At 33.3% G+C, this 17,500-nt stretch overlaps 10 protein-coding genes and 7 non-coding genes across 17 annotated transcripts in view; 7 read left to right on the top strand and 10 right to left on the bottom strand. All coding sequences in view use genetic code 11, as the record gives it.

The window, feature by feature from the left end:
- Nucleotides 1-974, bottom strand: part of psaA (photosystem I P700 chlorophyll a apoprotein A1) — a 2,253-nt gene extending 1,279 nt beyond the window's left edge. The window contains exon 1 of the mRNA in view: nucleotides 1-974. This exon is cut by the window's left edge and continues 1,279 nt beyond it. Coding sequence (YP_002149725.1) covers nucleotides 1-974 — 974 coding nt within the window.
- An 801-nt stretch (nucleotides 975-1,775) lies between these two features.
- ycf3 (photosystem I assembly protein Ycf3) lies at nucleotides 1,776-3,752 on the bottom strand. Its single transcript has 3 exons — nucleotides 3,627-3,752; nucleotides 2,666-2,893; nucleotides 1,776-1,928 (listed from the first exon to the last, which is right to left on the bottom strand). The coding sequence occupies exons 1-3, from the start codon at nucleotides 3,750-3,752 to the stop codon at nucleotides 1,776-1,778; spliced, it is 507 nt and encodes a 168-aa protein (YP_002149724.1).
- A 258-nt stretch (nucleotides 3,753-4,010) lies between these two features.
- Nucleotides 4,011-4,098, top strand: trnS-GGA. The gene has a single exon. It is a non-coding gene; the product is annotated as a tRNA-Ser (tRNA).
- Nucleotides 4,099-4,320: 222 nt separating this feature from the next.
- On the bottom strand, nucleotides 4,321-4,926 carry rps4 (ribosomal protein S4). The gene has a single exon. The coding sequence runs from the start codon at nucleotides 4,924-4,926 to the stop codon at nucleotides 4,321-4,323; it is 606 nt and encodes a 201-aa protein (YP_002149723.1).
- A 210-nt stretch (nucleotides 4,927-5,136) lies between these two features.
- Nucleotides 5,137-5,209, bottom strand: trnT-UGU. Its single transcript has one exon. It is a non-coding gene; the product is annotated as a tRNA-Thr (tRNA).
- Nucleotides 5,210-6,199: 990 nt separating this feature from the next.
- trnL-UAA lies at nucleotides 6,200-6,839 on the top strand. Its single transcript has 2 exons — nucleotides 6,200-6,236; nucleotides 6,792-6,839. It is a non-coding gene; the product is annotated as a tRNA-Leu (tRNA).
- A 130-nt stretch (nucleotides 6,840-6,969) lies between these two features.
- trnF-GAA lies at nucleotides 6,970-7,042 on the top strand. The gene has a single exon. It is a non-coding gene; the product is annotated as a tRNA-Phe (tRNA).
- A 658-nt stretch (nucleotides 7,043-7,700) lies between these two features.
- On the bottom strand, nucleotides 7,701-8,177 carry ndhJ (NADH dehydrogenase subunit J). Its single transcript has one exon. The coding sequence runs from the start codon at nucleotides 8,175-8,177 to the stop codon at nucleotides 7,701-7,703; it is 477 nt and encodes a 158-aa protein (YP_002149722.1).
- A 140-nt stretch (nucleotides 8,178-8,317) lies between these two features.
- On the bottom strand, nucleotides 8,318-9,001 carry ndhK (NADH dehydrogenase subunit K). Its single transcript has one exon. The coding sequence runs from the start codon at nucleotides 8,999-9,001 to the stop codon at nucleotides 8,318-8,320; it is 684 nt and encodes a 227-aa protein (YP_002149721.1).
- Nucleotides 9,002-9,043: 42 nt separating this feature from the next.
- On the bottom strand, nucleotides 9,044-9,406 carry ndhC (NADH dehydrogenase subunit 3). The gene has a single exon. The coding sequence runs from the start codon at nucleotides 9,404-9,406 to the stop codon at nucleotides 9,044-9,046; it is 363 nt and encodes a 120-aa protein (YP_002149720.1).
- Nucleotides 9,407-9,803: 397 nt separating this feature from the next.
- Nucleotides 9,804-10,452, bottom strand: trnV-UAC. The gene is made up of 2 exons: nucleotides 10,416-10,452; nucleotides 9,804-9,840 (listed from the first exon to the last, which is right to left on the bottom strand). It is a non-coding gene; the product is annotated as a tRNA-Val (tRNA).
- A 172-nt stretch (nucleotides 10,453-10,624) lies between these two features.
- Nucleotides 10,625-10,697, top strand: trnM-CAU. The gene has a single exon. It is a non-coding gene; the product is annotated as a tRNA-Met (tRNA).
- Nucleotides 10,698-10,859: 162 nt separating this feature from the next.
- Nucleotides 10,860-11,258, bottom strand: atpE (ATP synthase CF1 epsilon subunit). The gene has a single exon. It carries the CDS (start codon nucleotides 11,256-11,258, stop codon nucleotides 10,860-10,862), a length of 399 nt encoding a protein of 132 aa, YP_002149719.1.
- A 22-nt stretch (nucleotides 11,259-11,280) lies between these two features.
- Nucleotides 11,281-12,756, bottom strand: atpB (ATP synthase CF1 beta subunit). Its single transcript has one exon. It carries the CDS (start codon nucleotides 12,754-12,756, stop codon nucleotides 11,281-11,283), a length of 1,476 nt encoding a protein of 491 aa, YP_002149718.1.
- An 814-nt stretch (nucleotides 12,757-13,570) lies between these two features.
- rbcL (ribulose-1,5-bisphosphate carboxylase/oxygenase large subunit) lies at nucleotides 13,571-14,998 on the top strand. Its single transcript has one exon. It carries the CDS (start codon nucleotides 13,571-13,573, stop codon nucleotides 14,996-14,998), a length of 1,428 nt encoding a protein of 475 aa, YP_002149717.1.
- Nucleotides 14,999-15,638: 640 nt separating this feature from the next.
- trnK-UUU overlaps nucleotides 15,639-17,500 on the top strand; it is a 2,563-nt gene continuing 701 nt past the window's right edge. Inside the window, exon 1 of the tRNA in view lies at nucleotides 15,639-15,675. This is a non-coding gene — a tRNA (tRNA-Lys). The remainder of the gene's footprint in view (nucleotides 15,676-17,500) is intronic.
- The window catches only part of matK (maturase K), a 1,530-nt gene continuing 431 nt past the window's right edge, over nucleotides 16,402-17,500 (top strand). Inside the window, exon 1 of the mRNA in view lies at nucleotides 16,402-17,500. This exon is cut by the window's right edge and continues 431 nt beyond it. Within this exon, the coding sequence (YP_002149716.1) occupies nucleotides 16,402-17,500 (1,099 nt within the window).

Raw genomic sequence — 17,500 nt, 5'->3', positions numbered from 1 at the left:
GCCTCTAAAATATCTTTTATACCATGACCAATACCCCAGTTAGTTCTATACATATGACCGGCAATGAGAAAAAGAATTGCAATAGCTAAATGATGATGTGCTATATCGGTCAACCATAGACCACCAGTTAGTGGATCTAATCCTCCACGAAAAGTAAGAAAGTCCGCGTATTTTGACCAATTCAAGGTAAAAAATGGGGTTGCTCCCTCGGCAAAACTTGGATAAAGTTGAGCCAAAAGATCTCGATTCAAGATAAATTCATGAGGAAGCGGGATCTCTTTGGGATCTACTCCAGCATTTAGAAATTGGTTAATTGGTAAAGATACATGTACTTGATGCCCCGCCCAAGAAAGAGACCCAAGTCCTAGTAGCCCTGCCAAATGGTGATTCAACATGGATTCTACATCTTGGAACCAAGCCAATTTTGGAGCAGCTTTGTGATAATGAAACCAACCAGCAAAAAGCATTAAGGCTGCAAAGACCAATGCACCAATTGCAGTACAATAGAGTTGTAATTCACTAGTTATTCCAGATGCTCGCCAAATCTGAAAAAAACCGGAGGTTATTTGTATTCCTCGGAAACCTCCGCCTACATCACCATTCAATATTTCTTGGCCTACTATTGGCCAAACCACCTGGGCACTAGGTCGAATGTGAGTAGGATCATTTAACCATGCTTCATAATTCGAAAAACGAGCACCATGGAAATACATGCCACTCAGCCAAAGAAAGATGATGGAGAGTTGGCCGAAATGAGCACTAAAAACTTTTCGAGAAATCTCTTCTAAATCACTAGTATGGCTATCGAAATCATGAGCATCAGCATGTAGATTCCAGATCCAAGTAGTAGTATCAGGTCCCTTAGCTATTGTTCTTGAGAAATGACCAGGTTTTGCCCATTGCTCGAAAGAAGTTTTTATGGGATCCCTATCTACCAAAATTTTGACTTTTGGTTCCGGCGAACGAATAATCATTGAGTCCTCCTCTTTCCGGACAACACATACAAAGAGACCCGCCAACATAAAACATAATTAGTGAACTTATGGGAGATGTTTATATTTAAATTGTTTCTCTTCTATCTCCCATCTATCTTTATCTACATTTTCTTTAGTTATTCACTAGAACAATTATGATCCGGAAGTTAATCCGGGGCAAGTGTTCGGATCTATTATGACATAGCAGTGAGGCGCTCAACGGACCTTTTTTAATTATTATAAAACCTTTTCTGGACTTTGAATTTAATGAACTTAAATTCTTTTTTTTTTTTTTGCAACCCGGTCTATTCAGACTTCACTTCGAGGTTCCTAGATGGAACAAATTTCATTTTTTTTATTTCTTGCATATCTTACATAAACGATATTCTTAGGTACTTTATTTCATTTCAAATCACGTGAGCAGTTATTAGCATTACTAGGGAACATACGAGTATTTCGATTTAGTTTTTAGAAGATCTCTTTTTTTTATTTTAGTAGTTTGAATAGCAGAAAAAAAAAAGAATTCTCTACTATATCCACTTATCATTTATTTCTATGAAATATCTGATTAAATAGAACTATTTTAGAAGGGATATCATGAAATTTTTTAGTTGGTTGTTCCTATAGAAATCATATGTTTTATTTGACTCATGGGGACAACAAACAATAAACTATAACAAATTCAATATATATTTCGAATAATATATTTTCTATATGTTCTACTCTACATTCTCTATAGAGAATGTAGAATAGAACATATAGAATTAGAATAAAAAAAAGAAAATAATAAACAGAGGGTTCTTATTCAAAACGCCCTGTGATCTTCAACCAATTCTGTGCTTCAATATAATTACCGGGGGTAAGCGCTATAGCTTGTTTCCAATATTCAGCAGCTTGATCAAACCAAGATTCGGCAATTTCAGAATCTCCCTGTCGAATGGCCTGTTCTCCACGGTCGGAATAGGTGAGTAAATTCCTTCCCTTAGAACCGTACTTGAGAGTTTCCTGACTCATACGGCTCAACAGTCAATTCTTTTGATCTTCCTTTTTTTCTGGAGTTAACAACAAGAAAAGAGCTTAATTACATGAGTTTCAAACTTGAATTTGGATTAAAAATTTAATCCTTTGTTTTTAGTTTTATCTTTTTTCCTACCCTCAGAAGAATAAAACATCGACATTAACACTCTTATTGGAATTTTCTGAAAGGTAACTATCTCCATTTCATATATCATATACTTTGATATAGAATATATCCATGTCTATAGAATCTTTGAGAAAGGCTTTTCTTGATGAGAAAAGAAAAGACTTACTATCTTTGGGATCTGATACTACACCGCTGCTCAAAACCTTAGGGGATCCACTTTATTACATAAGTAGATTCCTAATTTATTATCATATAAGTAAGCAGTTCTTGTTGTATCGGCCAAAAACCTTGTTAATTGATCTTTACGGTGCTTCCTCTATCAATTAGATCTTTTATCCATAGAAAAAAAGTATCTAGGCATATATATTTTATTTCTTCATATTTTGACTTCTATGAAGTTTGTTTCTTTGCTACAGCTGATAAAAATCGTTGTTTCGAACGAGATATATATGTAGAAAGCCTATTTCTTTTTTTGTCTAATATTTATTAGTATTTGCGGAGTTATTTGTTCTTTTCTTTTTTCTTTCTATAGTGGAGATAGTCGCACGTAATGACAGATCACGGCCATATTGTTAAAAGCTTGAGGTAAAAACGGGTTTCGTTCGAGTGCCCGAAAATAGTATTCCAACGCTTTCGTATGTTCTCCGTTACTTGTGTGGATAAGGCCTATATTATAAAGTATATAACTTCGATCATAGGGATCAATTTCCAGTCGCATAGCCTCATAATAATTCTCTAAAGCTTCCGCATAATTTCCTTCAGATTGAGCCGACATCCGTTACGGTCGTCATTCGGTTCAAAGAATCTCCGTTCCAGAACCGTACGTGAGATTTTGATCTCATACGGCTCCTCCTTTCCTTTAATGTGTATAATGATAAACATGCATAGAATCAAAAAAGATTCCAATATTCTCATTATCAACTGAGCGGGACTAGTGTTTTTACACGAAATTTCTAGCCAACCTTCCTGTAAAAGATCTTTTATTAACATCAAGTATGTTATTACTGAATAAATAGTAACTTCAACAATTTCTTTGTCCTCAACGCTGCTAAATTTCCCGGAATTAGTCACTTCAACAATCTTCGATGGTTCTATGAGTATCCAAAATACAAACGAGATGGATGTTTATTGTCCCAACCATTTTTGTTAGTCCCGATCCCGATAAGAAGGGAAATCTTTTTTTTTACAAAGTTTTCTCGTGTTGTTGATTCCTAAGCGTAGTGCTTCTTTCCCCATGCCGCCTATTGGTACTAGTGGAGTAGGATTGACCTAACCGCATAGATATAGGTATAACCTTTCGCTTAATACTATAAACCTAAAATTCAAGCATATGAGGCTGCATTAATCGGGAATACACGACAGAAGGAATTAATCCTTTTATTTCCATTCCAAACTTCACCTTCAGCAAGCGTCGGTTTTTTTTTTCAAAATTTTTTTCTTTCTCTCCGAAGAATGTATCTTTGTTTTCAGACTGAGATCGGTAAAAAAAAAAAAGATAATCAAATCGCACCATCTCGGTAATAACTGAATGCCTCTTTTTCTCCAGAAGTTGTCGGAATTATTCGTAATAATATATTGGCTACAATCGAAAAGGTCTTATCAATAAAATTTCCATTTATACGAGATCTAGTCATAGGTAGCAATCCATTCTATAATTTCATTTTTTTTTTCGCGTGAGAAAATAATCCCCCAAACAAAGGAATTGTACAATACAGTACGAAATAACGTAAAAATGGACTTATTAATCAAATTACTTTATCCTACGGCAGGCTACGAAGGAGGTTTTTTTTTGATAAAAACTTTTCTTTCTATTTTTTAGATTGTATGCGCCTACGCAAATGAAATATGAATGCCTCCCGATTCACTGGGTTTCTGGGCATAATCATTATGTAGGAGAGATGGCCGAGTGGTTCAAGGCGTAGCACTGGAACTGCTATGTAGGCTTTTTGTTTACCGAGGGTTCGAATCCCTCTCTTTCCGGACCTTTGCCAAGGTCATCAATGTTACTGACCTCCATGTTTGAAATTACAATGGATACCCTTAATTCCAACTTTGATATGGATTCCCTAATTCCCAATTTGTTTCTGTAATATAGAAAATAGTGGAAAAAGTGGGCAAGGAATAACTATTTTCCTATACCCACATCTATACACGAATAGGGGGGGGAATCCTCGGATCAAAATTATTGTTATTTGAATTAGATTAAGTCTGACGAGAATAATATTCTACAACCAGCAATTCATTAATTTTCAAACCAACCCATTTACTATCGATTATTTGATTAACTAATCCTTTATATTCGGATGGATGAAGAGTCAAATGATTTGGCAATTCTTCGCGGGGGGATGATTCAAGAGAGTTTTGAATCAGAGTTATAGATTTTTGGTCATCCTTCGCTGTAATAATATCTTGAGGTTTGCAACGATAACTTGGTATATCTACTATACGACCATTAACGAAAACATGTCTGTGGTTAACTAATTGACGGGCTTGAGGAATAGTCAAAGCCATACCCAATCGAAAAAGTATGTTATCCAAACGCATTTCAAGTAATTGTAGTAAAACTTGACCAGTTGACCCTTTCGCTTTTCCAGCGATACGAACGTATTTAAGCAATTGTCGTTCTGTAAGCCCATAATGAAAACGCAATTTTTGTTTTTCTTCTAAACGAATACGATATTGAGATTTTTTACTGGAGCTCGATTGGTTTCTAAGTTCGCTTCCAACTGTAGGCCTTTTACTAGTTAGTCCTGGTAAATCCCCCAGACGGCGTATTTTTTTGAAACGAGGCCCTCTGTAACGTGACATAAATACTCCTTTTTAAAATGGAAAATATCATAAAGAAAAATTAAAACTAAACTAAATGACAAATATGATAAATGAAGCGAAATATACTTAAAATATTGTACTACAAATATGGTAATACCAAAGAAGAATTGGAGAGATTCTATCAATATCCTAATTTTATTTTATATATATCTATATAAATAGATATAACATAATATTTAAAATAAAAAAAGCCGGCTATCGGAATCGAACCGATGACCATCGCATTACAAATGCGATGCTCTAACCTCTGAGCTAAGCGGGCTCACATAACACAAATTGTGCCTGTATCGGAATTCTTTCCTAAACTACCCGGATCTTAATTATAAATTGTTTATTATATTATTAGCTCTTCATAACATAATTACTATCTAATGTCATAACATTTATAAAATAAATACAAACATATAAAAAAAAATATAGAATATCCCATATTTATTATATTTTTTGTATTTATATATATTTATATTATATATATGTATATGTATTTATCCCGATATCCTTATTTTTAATTTTATATAAAAAAATAGAAATATAAGGTATTCTATAAAATTTTGGAGGGATATTTTTGATTTATATATTTTCTTTAGATATTCTTTAATATTATAGAATACCTTATATTTCTATATTATATTTATAGACTATAGCAATATATATTGAAAATAAAATAATGACTAATTAGATTACGGTAAACAGTAATTTAGATTACAAAATTCTTATGCATTAAAATTTAATATGTATAATTATGTATATAATATATGTGATATATCGATATATACATATACATTCGAATTCTAACAAATTGGATGGATTATGAAAACAAATTTGATAAGTAATTACAAATTCTATATTTGTATTGAATTTCTAAATGAATCTTGAATTTTAAATTAAAAAATCGATTTTTGATTTGTTATTATAAGGTCTGTATCTATTCGCTCGAAAAAATAAAAGAATCGAACGTTCGAGTATTCTAAATTTTATCCAAAAATCGTAGAAGGAGGGACATTTAAAATAGAGATATATGTACTTGATATCTCTTTATATTGAATTGCGAATACATAGATAATAGAATCATTTCTGATTCGACTAAATATGGGTATCCGGTATAGATGAAAGAAAACCAATCAAACAAAAAAAACAAATAGAAGCAAAATTTTCCCAATATGGGATTAGGTATCTAATAATTCCTGCATATAATTCTCATAATAGAAATGAAAAAACATCCTAATGAGATCTCAATCTCAAAGAAAAAACGGGGGATATGGCGAAATTGGTAGACGCTACGGACTTAATTAGATTGAGCCTTGGTATGGAAACTTACTAAGTGAAAACTTTCAAATTCAGAGAAACCCTGGAATTAACAATGGGCAATCCTGAGCCAAATCCTGCTTTCGGAAAACAAACAAAAAAAGTTCAGAAAGTTAAAATCAAAAAAGGATAGGTGCAGAGACTCAATGGAAGCTGTTCTAACAAATGGAGTTGACAACATTTTTTTTCGTAATAAGAAAGGGATCCTTCTATCCAAATTCCTTAAATTTAAGGATCAAGGATAAAGATATATATGTTATATATATATATATGTACTGAAATATAATTTCAATTGATTAATGAAGACTCTTAACTTGTATTTTGTATTTGTAAATATTTAGATTCGATTCTATCACAAATGAAAGATGTGAATGAACTAAATTACAACAACTGTAATAAAAGAATATTCATTGATCAAATCAGTCACTCCACCATAGTCTGATGGATCTTTTGAATAACTGATTAATCAGACGAGAATAAAGATAGAGTCCCATTCTACATGTCAATACCGACACCAATGAAATTTTTAGTAAGAGGAAAATCCGTCGACTTTTGAAATCGTGAGGGTTCAAGTCCCTCTATCCCCAAAAGCCCTTTTAATTCTCTAATTTTTTATCCATTTTTGAATGAAAATGGATAAAGTCTTTTTTTTATTTATTTATTTAGTTGACATAGACTCAAGTAATTTCCTAAAATTAGGATGGTGCGTCAAGAATGGTCGGGATAGCTCAGCCGGTAGAGCAGAGGACTGAAAATCCTCGTGTCACCAGTTCAAATCTGGTTCCCGGCGATTCATTTGTATGAGGATCTATTCCCATATTTATTTTAATAAATTGGGGGAATAGATACATATATATTTATTAGTGATCTTGATCATCATACAAAATTTATCTAGGTGTACGGAGGGAGATATGCTCTTTCTAGATGAAGAAAGAATAGATGTATATTCTAGGTATAGAAAGTCAGTCTGAAAATGAATGATTCGATTTAGTTTCGCTTTTTTCTGCGCTCCAAAAAGAATGTTAATATTTCAACAATATTCAAATGGTTAAATTAATTGATTGAAATACTTAAAAGTTTAGGGGAGTTCAGAGGTGGAAATAGTCTCAATTCATCTCAGATACATTATAAAAAAATATGGTCTATTTTTTTGGTATTTCTTTGCTTTGATCGTACTTTTTCTTTTTCGTAGACGGATATCGAATTGATGTTGATGTGCATCTTACATAGTTAATGATGCAGAACTTTTTCAGTTTATCCTATTGACTTACCTGAAATAAGTATCGTTCCAATTTTAGAATCTCAATGAATCCCTCTTTTATTGTATTTTTTATTTATTTATCGAAATCTACATGACTCTTTCTAATCTATAAGAAAAAGAAAATGTACATATATTTCTTGAATATTTGGGGTTCTCGAAGTGCGGATTTTTTTCTTATTTTTATCATTTAGTGAGCATCTTGTATTTCATAAAAATTGGGGGCGATATAATCTTTACGCAAAGGCCATCCGATCCAACTTTCTGGCATTAAAATACGTTTCAGACGCGGATGATTATCATAAGATATTCCTAACATGTCATAAGATTCCCTTTCTTGAAAATCCGCACTTTTCCAAACCCAGAAAATAGAAGGAATTCTGGGATTTTTCCTTGGGGCAAATACTTTTATGCATACCTCTTCTGGTTGATCTAGACTATACTCTATTCTGGTAAGATGATAGACACTAGCTAATAATCCTCCGGGTGCTACATCATAGGCACATTGGGAACGTAGATAATTGTAACCATATACATATAAAATAACGGCAATCGAATGCCAATCCTCGGGCTTTATTTGTAAAGTCTCTATTCCTTGGTAATCGAAACCCAAAGATCTATGAACTATTCCGTGTTTGACTAGCCAAGCAGACAAATTACCTTGCATTTTTTTACTTCTCCTGCGTTTTTTTTATAAGTTTGGTATTTGGTATCAGTATTTACCATTTATTTACATTACAATGAAATTTTGGAAGATTGACTTGCTTGCTATTTCTTATTGTATTATTTTGTACAAAAAGATACTGTTTAATTCACTTTTTCGTTGGTCGTAGGATACTGAACTTTTTTATATTTGAAAAATGTGTCAGAAGTTATCTCTGAAATAGATGGTGGTTGATAGAATAATCCTTGATTATAATTGCCAGTATGAGTACTGCGTCCAACATCCAATTTGTGGTTGGTAGTAAAACATCTATTCTCTCGTTGATAACTAATTCGATCCTCATAGATTTCGCGAGATATTTTCTTACGAAGTTTTGTTATAGCATCTATAACAGCTTCTGGTTTAGGCGGACAACCCGGCAAATAGACATCCACAGGAATTAGTTTATCAACGCCCCGAACAGTACTATAAGAATCGGTACTGAACATACCTCCTGTAATTGTACAGGCTCCCATAGCAATAACATATTTAGGTTCGGGCATTTGCTCATATAATCGAACTAAAGAAGGAGCCATTTTCATAGTTACAGTGCCCGCTGTTAAAATGAGGTCGGCCTGCCTAGGACTAGAGCGTGGTACCAGTCCATAACGATCAAAGTCGAATCGTGATCCTATTAAAGAAGCAAATTCAATGAAGCAACAACTAGTACCATAGAGAAGTGGCCATAAACTGGATAGTCTTGACCAATTTGAAAGATCATTTAATGTTGTAGAAATTACTGAATTTTTGGTTTTTTGATCAAGTACGGGAAACTCAATGGAATTCATAACTGTCTCAATGTTTTGTTTAATTGTCTAAATATTCAAGAATTAAGACCATTCTAATGCTCCCTTTCGCCATGCATAAACTGAACCAACAATTAGGATAAGCACAAAGATTAAAGCTTCTATAAATACGGATACCCCCAATACATCAAAACTCATTGCCCATGGGTAAAGAAAGACCGTTTCAACATCAAAAACAACAAAAACTAGAGCAAACATATAATAACGGATTTGAAATTGTAACCAAGCATCGCCCATCGGTTCTATTCCGGATTCATAACTAGAAAGTTTTTCTGGTCCTTTTCTAATCGGAGCTAAAATTCCAGAAATTAGAAATGCTAAAATAGGAATCAAGATCGATATTATTAGAAATGTCCAAAAAATATCATATTCATAAAGCAAAAACATAAAAGTACTCCCATGAATGTGGAAAATATACCGGATTCATATTAATTCTTAGTCGATTTAAATTGAAATTTTCAAATTATTAGATTAATTAATAGTAATATAAATAGAAATGCTTTGTATTGTATTAAGTTTACATTATTTTTTTTATTTCTAAAAAAATGGAGACTAGTATCTAAGTATAATACTTTTATTATTAGTATAGTAATCTATTCGAATAGAAATGGATTCATTCTTTCTACTACTAAAAGTATTTATAGTCTATTTATACTATACTATTACATATTTAATATTCGATATACTATTTAATACTATTATAATAGTATATCGAAATCGAATATATTTGTAATGACAGATATTAGATACTAAATCTAAATCTGAGTAGTATCCGTAGGAATATTAGGGCTATACGGACTCGAACCGTAGACCTTCTCGGTAAAACAGATCAAACTATTATTATCAAAATGATTTGAATTGTTTTAAAGACCCAACGTGCATTTTTTTTGCATTGGGCTTTTTCATTAACTGATAGAAATATCAATTAGTCTACCATCTTTTTTCTTTCTGGAAAGAAAAAGGAAATGACTCCCTGTGCTCTGATTTCTTATTTAGATTAAAATCGAAGAGCACTACCAAAGTTTTTCAAAGAAGAAGGTTATCCTGACGTAGGTTTGCTTCTGGCCTGGATCAACTTAAGTTAAATGGACTCTCTATCAACCTACTAAAATAAAAATATCAAATAGGAAATGAAACTTCATACACCTTAAAGTTCATAAGATAGGAAGAGAAGAGAATTATTTTGAGGTCCCTAGACTCATTATGCCTAGCATTGAATAGATTAAGTATTCACCTTATCAATATCTCAAATCCATTATGGATTCCATTTGACGTCTAAATCCTTTGTCAGGCTATTGTTCTCTTATTTTGTTCCCGGAGTAAGACATCGATTTCTCAATAAGATCAACTCTTTTAATTACATGATGGACTCCTATGAAAAAACATTGGCGCGTGTGTAAACGAGGTGCTCTACCTAACTGAGCTATAGCCCTTTTGATACATATTTTATCATATTCGATAAATAAATTATTGTCAAGATAAATATTACATGATCCAATCTCGTTGATTGATATTGCGTTGGTATTGCTTATAAGTAATATTACATTTATAATCCATTGATCTGATAGATAGTTATTTTTTTTTTTTTATTTAGTATGAAAAATGACCTACTTAACTCAGTGGTTAGAGTATTGCTTTCATACGGCAGGAGTCATTGGTTCAAATCCAATAGTAGGTAAGGTATAGGTAGAACTTATTAGATACCATTGATTCTGGTATCTAATAAGTTGGTCTACTCACTTTTTTTAATTTTATTGTAATTTTCTATCTTTTCCTATTCTATCTATTTTTTTTTTTTTTTTCAATTTTAAATTATTTGGCTGCACAAACTTGTTACGAGTCATATTGATATGATAGCCTCAACTCGTGTCCTAGCTCGTCTGAGAGCTAGATTTGCCTCAATTGTTTGTCTCTTGCCTTCAGCCTTATTCAAGTTAGCTTCCGCTATTTTAAGAGTTTGTTGTGCTTCTTGTGGATCAATGTCACTACCCTTTTCTGCATCATTTACTAAAATTGTGATCTCGTTATTGCCTATTCTAGCAAAACCGCCCATCAGAGCCATAGTTACCCATTGGTCGTTAAGGCGTATTCTCAAAATACCTATATCTACAGCTGTTGCAATAGGCGCATGGTTTTTTAATACTCCAATTTGTCCACTATTAGTAGATAAAATAATTTCTTTCACTTCTGAATCCCAAACAATTCGATTGGGGGTCAGTACACAAAGATTTAAAGTCATTTTTTCAATTTTCTCTCCATTTCTAAGTTAAGTTCGCAGCCTTCGCAGTAGCTTCATCGATATTACCCACCAAATAAAACGCTTGTTCGGGAAGACTATCTAATTCTCCAGAAAGAATCAATTTAAACCCTCTAATTGTTTCTTCTAGCGCGACATATTTCCCTGGCGAACCTGTAAATACTTCTGCTACGAAAAATGGTTGTGATAAGAAACGTTCAATTTTTCGTGCTCTTGCTACGGTTAAGCGATCCTCTTCGGATAATTCGTCCAACCCAAGAATAGCTATAATATCCTGAAGTTCTTTGTAACGTTGTAAAGTTTCTTTAACTCTTTGCGCAGTTTCATAATGTTCTTCACCAACGATCCGAGGTTGGAGCATAGTTGACGTTGAATCTAAAGGATCTACTGCTGGATAGATACCTTTGGCAGCTAATCCTCTTGATAGTACTGTAGTAGCATCCAAATGTGCAAATGTCGTGGCAGGAGCAGGATCGGTCAAATCGTCTGCAGGTACATAAACTGCTTGAATAGAAGTTATAGACCCTTCTTTGGTAGAAGTAATTCTTTCTTGTAAAGAACCCATTTCAGTACCCAGGGTGGGTTGATAACCCACAGCAGAAGGCATTCGGCCCAATAAGGCGGATACTTCGGATCCTGCTTGGACAAAGCGGAAGATATTGTCGATAAATAAAAGTACGTCTTGTTCATTGACATCTCGGAAATATTCCGCCATAGTTAGGGCAGTTAAACCAACTCTCATACGAGCTCCGGGCGGTTCATTCATTTGACCGTAGACTAGAGCTACTTTTGATTCCGCAATATTTTTTTCATTAATTACTCCAGATTCTTTCATTTCCATATAAAGATCGTTTCCCTCACGAGTACGTTCACCTACTCCGCCAAATACGGATACACCTCCATGAGCTTTGGCAATGTTATTGATCAATTCCATAATGAGTACTGTTTTACCTACCCCAGCTCCACCAAAAAGTCCTATTTTTCCGCCACGCCGATAAGGAGCTAAAAGATCTACTACTTTAATACCTGTTTCAAAAATGGATAATTTTGTATCTAACTGTATAAAGGCAGGCGCAGATCTATGAATAGGAGATGTTGTGCGAGTATCTACAGGACCTAAATTATCAATAGGCTCTCCAAGTACGTTGAAAATTCGCCCTAGAGTTGCTCCGCCGACTGGAACACTTAGAGGAGCTCCCGTGTCAATAACTTCCATCCCCCTCTTTAACCCATCTGTAGCACTCATAGCTACAGCTCTAATTCGATTATTTCCTAATAATTGCTGTACTTCACAAGTTACGTTAATTTGTTGGCCAACAGTATCTCGACCTTGAACTATCAGAGCGTTGTAAATATTAGGCATCTTCCCTGGTGGAAAAACAACATCTAGTACCGGACCTATTATTTGGACGACACGTCCCAGATTTTTTTTTTCAAGTGCAGAAACCTCAGTATCAGAAGTGGTAGGAGTTATTTTCATATTAAAATATATCTATCCGTTTTTTTTTTTCAAAAAAAAAAATTGAAATCAAGAAAAAAGTGTTCGATAACAAAGCAAGTTGATCGGTTAATTTTTTTAAGATTAAAAAAAATACGAAATGTAAGTTAATAATCTATTTTCTTAATACCATCCAACCAATTCAATTGTTTTTCAATTCAATTTCAATGATTGAATTTTCAAGGTCAACCCAGTCATTATGAAAAGTTCAATTGGATGAAATCATCTTTTGAAAGTGTTTCGTTTGTTTATCATTAAAAATTATAGATATACATTATAGATTATAGACAATACTATCTATATTCTCTATGGAATTCGAACCTAAACTTTGTTTACGATTCAGTTTTTCTATCTCATTGGTCCTTATTTTATATTTCCTCAGCATAGAATTTATACTTAGGATATTTTTTTACCGATTTTTCTTTTCGTGGGCAAATTATGCCTATTTTTATATCTAGGATTTACATATACAACATATATCACTGTCAAGGTCAAGAGTAAATTTCTTATTATTTCAATTAGAAAATTCCATTCAAAAATAAAAAAAAAATAAGAGACTCCAAATTTGAAAAAAAAAAAGGATTGGGTTGCGCCATACATATGAAAGAGTATAGAATAATGATGTATTTGCCAAATCAAATATCATGGTTCAATTTCATAATCAACCAGTCGGATTAAGTGATAATATTAGTTCATGGATCATTTATGAAATGTTTTATTAACCCAACTCGCAAGTTAGGTCGAGTAGACCTTATTGTTGCTAGAATTCTTAATTCATGAGTTGTAAGGGGGATGTATGTCACCACAAACAGAAACTAAAGCAAGTGTTGGGTTCAAAGCTGGTGTTAAAGATTATAAATTGACTTATTATACTCCCGACTATGAAACCAAAGATACTGATATCTTGGCAGCATTTCGAGTAACTCCTCAACCTGGAGTCCCGCCTGAAGAAGCAGGTGCTGCGGTAGCTGCCGAATCTTCCACTGGGACATGGACAACTGTGTGGACCGATGGACTTACCAGTCTTGATCGTTATAAAGGACGATGCTACCACATCGAGCCGGTTCCAGGAGAAGAAAGTCAATTTATTGCTTATGTAGCTTATCCCTTAGACCTTTTTGAAGAAGGTTCTGTTACGAACATGTTTACCTCTATTGTAGGTAATGTATTTGGTTTCAAGGCCTTGCGCGCTCTACGTCTGGAAGATTTGCGAATTCCTAATGCTTATGTTAAAACTTTCCAAGGCCCTCCTCACGGAATCCAAGTTGAGAGAGATAAATTGAACAAGTATGGTCGTCCACTATTGGGATGTACTATTAAACCTAAATTAGGTTTATCCGCTAAGAATTATGGTAGAGCAGTTTATGAATGTCTGCGCGGGGGACTTGATTTTACCAAAGATGATGAAAATGTGAACTCCCAACCATTTATGCGTTGGAGAGACCGTTTCTTATTTTGTGCAGAAGCAATTTATAAATCACAGGCTGAAACAGGTGAAATTAAAGGACATTATTTGAATGCTACTGCGGGCACATGTGAAGAAATGATAAAAAGAGCTGTGTTTGCGAGAGAATTGGGCGTTCCTATCGTAATGCATGACTACTTAACAGGGGGCTTCACTGCAAATACTAGCTTGTCTCACTATTGTCGCGATAATGGTCTACTTCTTCATATCCACCGTGCAATGCATGCAGTTATCGATAGACAGAAAAATCATGGTATGCACTTTCGTGTATTAGCTAAAGCGTTACGTTTGTCTGGTGGAGATCATATTCACTCTGGTACTGTAGTAGGTAAACTTGAAGGAGAAAGGGAAATTACTTTAGGTTTTGTTGATTTACTACGTGATGATTTTGTTGAAAAAGATAGAAGTCGCGGTATTTATTTCACTCAGGATTGGGTTTCTTTACCGGGTGTTCTGCCTGTTGCTTCAGGGGGTATTCACGTTTGGCATATGCCTGCTTTGACCGAGATCTTTGGAGATGATTCCGTACTCCAATTCGGTGGAGGAACTTTAGGACACCCTTGGGGAAATGCACCGGGTGCCGTAGCTAATCGAGTAGCTCTAGAAGCATGTGTACAAGCTCGTAATGAGGGACGTGATCTTGCTCGTGAGGGTAATGAAATTATCCGTGACGCTGCAAAATGGAGTCCTGAATTAGCTGCTGCTTGTGAAGTATGGAAAGAGATCAAATTCGAATTCGAAGCAATGGATACTTTGTAATCCAGTAATTACCATTTGTTCTATTAATTTCAATTAAACTCGGCCCAATCTTTTACTAAAAGGATTGAGCCGAATACACAATACAAAGATACTTGTTGTATCCATAATGAATCCTATGGATCTTTCGGATTATAGAATTTATAATTTTATTTAATAATTATAAATAATAACATACTAATTGATATAGGATAATAAAAGCAATTAAATAGAAATCTTTTTTATTTTAAAATTCGAATATAAATATTGTTTTTATTTGTTTTCTCGATTTTATTCTTTTTTCAACACTAATATTGACAACAGTGTATCAAACAAATATAATCCGATCGTGAATAAATGGATCAATGGATCAATTGACTGATGTTACATAGATTTTTTGTACTTCATCCAAAAATGGCGGATTCGTTGTATTTTGTTTGATACAAACAAGAAGTTTTTTTATTGAAAGAAAAATAGAAATAAAAAAAAGGTATGTATAAACTAATTTTTTACTATAATTTATAACGATAGTTATAGACAAAGAAGTGGTCTATTATTTTTTATTATCATTTTTTTTTTTGTAATTTAATAGAATATTTTATTAGAGAGTTCCATCTTTTTTTTTATTGCGATTGGATATACACATCTTTTTTTTATTTCATTAGGGTTGCTAACTCAATGGTAGAGTACTCGGCTTTTAAGTGCGACTCCATTTTTTACACATTTCTATGAACTAATTGGTTCATCCATACCATCGGTAGGGTTTGTAAGACCACGACTGATCCAGAAAGGAATGAATGGAAAAAGCAGCATGTCGTATCAATGGCGAATTCTAAAAATTTTTGGACCCGGCCCAAATTTTTGTTTGAATTGTTGGCTGGGAACAAAAGAATTCAGTTGGGTTGAATTAATAAAAGGATAGAGCTTAGCTGCTCCAATTATAGGGAAACAAAAAGCAACGAGCTTTCATTTTTTATTTGAATGATTACCACATCTAATTATACGTTAAAAAACAATTAGTGCTTGCTGTGGAAAAAGCTTTTCCTTCCCACGAATGGATTAAGGGTTTTTGTTATGAGTCCTAATTATTAGCGATTTTCCATTATGTTATGGGATAGCGATAAATGTGTAGAAGAAAGAGTATATTGATAAAGATATTTTTTTTTTCCAAAATCAAAAGAGCGATTGGTCCAAAAAATAAAGGATTTCTAACTAGCTTGTTATCCTAGAACAATTAGATGGAACAAGCGAGGGTAGATAGTCCATTGATGGGTTTTACTTGTTTTCTAGGTATCTATTCATATTTGTTTTTTTATTTGAATTCAAATATCTATCTAGATAGAATACCTTGTTTTGACTGTATCGCACTATGTATCATTTGATAATCCAATGAATCTCGGATCCTTTGACCAAATAGAATTTATAAAATGAAGGAATATCAAGTATATTTAGAACGAGCTAGATCTCGCCAACAGGACTTCCTATACCCACTTATTTTCCGGGAGTATATTTATGGACTTGCTTATAGTCAAAATTTTAAAAGATCCAGTTTTGTGGAAAATTTAGGTTATGACAGTAAATATAGTTTACTAATTGTAAAACGTTTAATTAGTCGAATGTATCAACAGAATCATTTGATCATTTCGGCTAATGATTCTAACAAAAATCCATTTTGGGGATATAATAAGAATTTTAATTCTCAAATAATATCAGAGGGTTTTGCCATCGTCGTGGAAATCCCATTTTTCCTACAATCTGGCTCTTCCTTAAAGGAATCAGAAATTATAAAATCTTATAAAAATTTGCGATCAATTCATTCCGTTTTTCCCTTTTTGGAGGATAAATTTACATATTTAAATTATGTGTCAGATATAAGAATACCCTATCCTATCCATCTGGAAATCTTAGTTCAAATCCTTCGATACTGGGTGAAAGATGCCCCTTTTTTTCATTTATTACGGTTGTTTGTTTATAATTTTTGTAATTGGAATAGTTTTATTACTACCAAAAAATCGATTTATACTTTTTCAAAAAGTAATCCAAGATTATTCTTGTTCCTCTATAATTTTTATGTATGGGAATATGAATCTATCTTCCTTTTTCTACGTAATAAATCCTCTCATTTACGATTAAAATCTTTTAGCGTTTTTTTTGAGCGAATTTTTTTTTATGCAAAAAGAGAACATCTTGTAGAAGTTTTTGCTAAGGATTTTCCATATACTTTAAAATTCTTCAAGGATCCTCTCATTCATTATGTTAGATATCAAGGAAAATCCATTCTGGCTTCAAGGAATGCGCCTATTTTGATGAATAAATGGAAACATTATTTTCTCCATTTATGGCAATGTTTTTTTGATGTTTGGTCTCAACCAGGAACGATTAAGATAAACCAATTATCCCAACATTCATTTCAGCTTTTAGGCTATTTTTCAAATGTGCGGCTAAATCGTTCAGTGGTACGGAGTCACATGCTGCAAAATACATTTCTAATCGAAATTGTTAGAAAAAAACTAGATATAATAGTTC

Source organism: Cicer arietinum, chloroplast (genome assembly GCF_000331145.2).
Source record: "Cicer arietinum chloroplast, complete genome".
NCBI lineage: Eukaryota > Viridiplantae > Streptophyta > Magnoliopsida > Fabales > Fabaceae > Cicer > Cicer arietinum.
This window is presented reverse-complemented; position numbering and strand designations above follow the sequence as displayed.